Source organism: Notothenia coriiceps, unplaced genomic scaffold (assembly GCF_000735185.1).
Source record: "Notothenia coriiceps isolate Sejong01 unplaced genomic scaffold, NC01 NC01_scaffold00009245, whole genome shotgun sequence".
In the NCBI taxonomy this organism is placed as follows: domain Eukaryota; kingdom Metazoa; phylum Chordata; class Actinopteri; order Perciformes; family Nototheniidae; genus Notothenia; species Notothenia coriiceps.
Window position 1 is genome coordinate 799,192 of NW_011341946.1, and position 4,080 is coordinate 803,271.

Sequence of the window (4,080 nt, forward strand, 5' to 3'; positions counted from 1 at the left end):
TGTTCTCCTCCTTTCCTCCACTCTTGTCTCTGATTGTGAGCGTGAGTGTGTGCATTCGTGTGTGTGTGTGTGAGCCCCGCCCTTCAGAAACAGAGCGGAGGGAGAATGTGAATACGCAAAGCAGTGGACACTGAAACATGAACACATTGGATAAATAACATGGCGTTTAGTTTATTTAATAAAAGAGCACATGTTCAATGTGAAAAGTGACTGTAGATAGATTACTTCAGTTGAAATTTGGTGCTATATATATATATATATTTTCTTTAAATAAAAAACAAAATAAAAACACCTTGAATTTCAGGCAGGGCGCGGGGCTCCGTTGGCAGGGCGCAGCGCCCCGCCAAGACAATGGTAGGGGAAACACTGATATTCATTGCTATCGGGATGCTAAGAGCATTCCCTGGAATATAACAAAGTGTATCTCGAGCCGGTTTCTCAAACTTACCTACCCCACCTTTAAGTATTTTAGTATTATTAAGTAGAATCTTGGGGCATTTTCCCCTCAACCTTTTCACATGCAAAATGACTGTCCACCCCTTTTTTCTTACCAGAGTTAACAGTGTTTTTTTTAATATATTCCCAGGTGGGTCTGAGAAGTTGCTACGTGTGTGCCTCAACCTGCCCTACTTTCTGCGCTACATCAACCGTTTCCAGGATGCTGTATCAGCCAACTCTTTCTTTATCATGCCGGCCACAGTGGCCGATGCCACTGCTGTCCGCAATGGGTAATTGATTTATTATATACAATTTTCATTCTTATATTATGATTTGTTTATAAGGGTCAATATCAGCTGTGTACGTTTCTGCATGTGTATTTGGTAACTAATGTTCTCTACTGTTCAATAAACTTTTAATGCTTTAACCCCAAACCCAGTTTCCATTCACTGGTGATAGACGTAACCATGGCTTTGGACACACTGTCCCTGCCTGTACTGGAGCCCTTGACACCGGGGAGATTACTGGATATGACCGTGCTGGCTTTGAGCTGTCTCTATGCTGGTAGGTGAAAAACTCTGTTGGACAAAATGAAGTATACTGTTGTGTCCAGTAATTGAAAAAGTTTTAAACTTCAGCAAAAATGGAAGAATTATAGATGGGACAGAAATAGCCGCTTCCTTTACAAAAAATGAAACCATAAAGCAGTGTAGTACTATGCTGGGTTGCTTGAATGTACCTCCCTTATTTATACATTTTGTTAAATTATTGAATTAAATTTGTACAAGTCAAAATAAATGTTTATTTTTTAACCCTTTTAGGTACGAGTGTTGCCACCTGCATGGCCATTCTGCAGGTAGGCAGCGGCTTGCAGCTGCGCTCAGCCTCCACTGGGACTAAAGAGGAAGACTATGAAAATGACGCAGCCACAATTGTCCAGAAATGTGTGAGTATTATGAATAAAACATTCTCAAAGTATGCTCAAATAGGAAATAATCTGGTGCTTCGTTGAAACTTTATTCAGTAACTTCTGTTTTCGACTCGCAAGACTCAGTGAGTTACAGGTTTATTTCAAATGATGAACAAATTGTTGGGGCAGGGAGTTGCATTCTGAATGGTTTTATGTTGAAGTTATTGTCTCATATATTGCCATTACATTTCTCCTTTTTAGTAATATGTTATTATTAGTGCCTTGGCACCTTAAACACACCGTAAGAACATTTAAAATGCTAACAAGTACAACATTTGTGTTGGCAACAGCTGGAGATCTACGAAATGATTGGACAAGCCATCAGTAACTCCCGCAGAGCTGGAGGAGAGGTGAGTGCTAGGACTAGAATGATAGTATTGTGAAAGAAAAACAAGTTCAGTTCCTTTTTGATTAACTTTACTGTTTGTGAAGTTAAAGTAGGGCTGCTCAATTAATCGTATTTTAATCGCGATTGTGGCTTGCAACGATTACGAAAACAATGTAATCGAAATATAACGATTCTTTTTTTATTATTAATTATTATTCTTTTTTTACTTATTTACTTATTATTATTTTTTTTTATTGGTTTTTCAGTTGAGTTATACTTAAAGTTTAGGGTAATAAACTGTTAAAAACATACTGTTCAAATTGTTTTTATCCAATAAATTGATGTTTTCAAAGTAAATGGATAATCGTTTTTAATAATCGTGATATCAATTATTGACCCAAATAATCCAGATTATGATTTTTGCCATAATCGAGCAGCCTTAGTTTCTAGCAAAAAATCTTTAAGAGATGACATGAGCAGCCCTACCAGCATTTGCCATGGTGGCAAAACATTTTTATTTGGTCTTAAATTGTAGTTCAACATTTATTTCCAGTTACTTCTGGACCATGACGGTGGACCAGCCTTTAATGTTTAACTGAGTGGAATATGTTGAATATGTTTTACCAAAATGTTGGCTATATGTCAACGAGTTTTCAGGTTGTGACAGTGCACTGCAACATGTTTGTTGATCTTGTTTATTTGTATTTATTATTTTTGATATTATTTATTTAAATGTGGATATGAATGTATAATTTATTTTATTTTGTATTGGTTTTTCAGTTGATTACCCTGAACGTATAATTCAACAGTTAGAAAAGTTCAAATTATTACAAGACTAGGAAGTTTAATTCAAAGTTTAGTCTAACATAAGTGTGTTGACGTTCCTGTCCTGTCTTTGTCCTGAACCGTTTGTATATAGTACACTACCACAGATAAGGGTATAAAGCGTATTGCTATAGACTAAAACACAGACACATAAAGACAACGTGGTGAGAAGTTTACTGTCTTACAAGGTTTCCCAAATAGGGACATAATGTGAACGTGACTTTTCTACTTCATTGTTTGGTGAACACCGTTTAATTGTTCATGCATTTATGGGAAAAACATCCTTCAACTCTCTTCACTATCTTTCATCATAACCACGTCCCCGGTGTCTCAGCTACTTCGGAGACCTGGGGAGACCCTACCTTCTACGTAGACTCGGTACTACAATCTTTTCAAGGCTCACCCAGCAGTGAGCGGGTCTGAGTGACGACGTTTGTGAGTCCAAAGTTCTGTATCCTGCACATGAAAACATAGGACAAAAAAAATATAACAATAAAGTACGAATCTAGAAGAAAAATTAATAATAAAATTTTGTATTAAAATTTTTATATTGATCTGTTGGCATGATTCGAATAAAAAATCGTATTATTATAAAAACAAGAACGGAAAGGAAACTTCTCAAGGAAAATTATGTAAACTTCCTCATTATTTATTACCCTTCAAACTGTCTTAACGTTTGGACAAAATAAAAATGAAAACAATTGTAGTTTGTACCCGTAATTACCACGAGTTTTTTGAGTATTTAGTATTGTCTGTTTGTAAAAATAAAACAAGATAGGTTGAATGGGCCACGTCTCGGAGTTGAACCTCTGGACTTTTCACTATCAGTTTTCAAACTACCGTACCAACACGGTCCTGTTGTCTGTTGTGTGGTTTCGGAACCACAGATAACTTTTGGTTAGTTTTTCTTTTCCTTGTTTAGTAACTTAGGTGTGTAGCGTGAAATTTCGTCGTAAATAAATAAAAAAACTATATTCATTAATTTGGTTTTTATGTAAAAGGTCTTTACAGACGTCATTGGTGATAGTGAAGTCAATAAAATTTTTCTACACTACGAATTGACTACTGCTAGTTTTCTACTTCGGTGGCCTGTGGTGTTTGTAATATTATTGTAAAAAAAAAAAATTGAATAAATTAAAGAAAATTTAATGGGAAACGGTCGGGTTCAATCCGGCTAGGGCGCGGGAGGAACACGCATCGCCGTTATAGTTTGTCCTGCGCGTCCCGCGGTCCCCCAAGGAAGAGAAAGGGAAATTGGGGTAGAACGGTCCCGCACCCCGAGTCCAATTCTTAGTCCATCCCGACAAATCTTCCGTGGTCCGAGGTTCGTCGACTCAAGACTATTACGACGTCATTCCTTTATCCAGGTAGTTTACTTACAGAAAAAACTGGTGATTAATCCCGACGAGCTAATCACCGTTTTTAGTATTAGAGCTAAATAAACCCTAGTTATTAACCCATTTAACGCAATAATTTACGCTAATAAGTAACTGTTGTTAGGTAAATAACATGAAATTTT

At 36.7% G+C, this 4,080-nt stretch overlaps 2 protein-coding genes across 2 annotated transcripts in view; one reads left to right on the forward strand and one right to left on the reverse strand.

Annotated features, from left to right (window-relative positions):
- LOC104945183 (solute carrier family 2, facilitated glucose transporter member 1) overlaps positions 1-4,080 on the reverse strand; it is a 653,665-nt gene that overhangs the window by 578,004 nt on the left and 71,581 nt on the right. The gene's annotated exons all lie outside the window — the stretch shown is intronic.
- Positions 1-4,080, forward strand: part of ubr4 (ubiquitin protein ligase E3 component n-recognin 4) — a 64,827-nt gene that overhangs the window by 14,207 nt on the left and 46,540 nt on the right. The window contains 3 exon segments of the mRNA XM_010770817.1: positions 601-728; positions 878-1,002; positions 1,260-1,382. Of these exon segments, the coding sequence (XP_010769119.1) occupies positions 601-728; positions 878-1,002; positions 1,260-1,382 (376 nt within the window).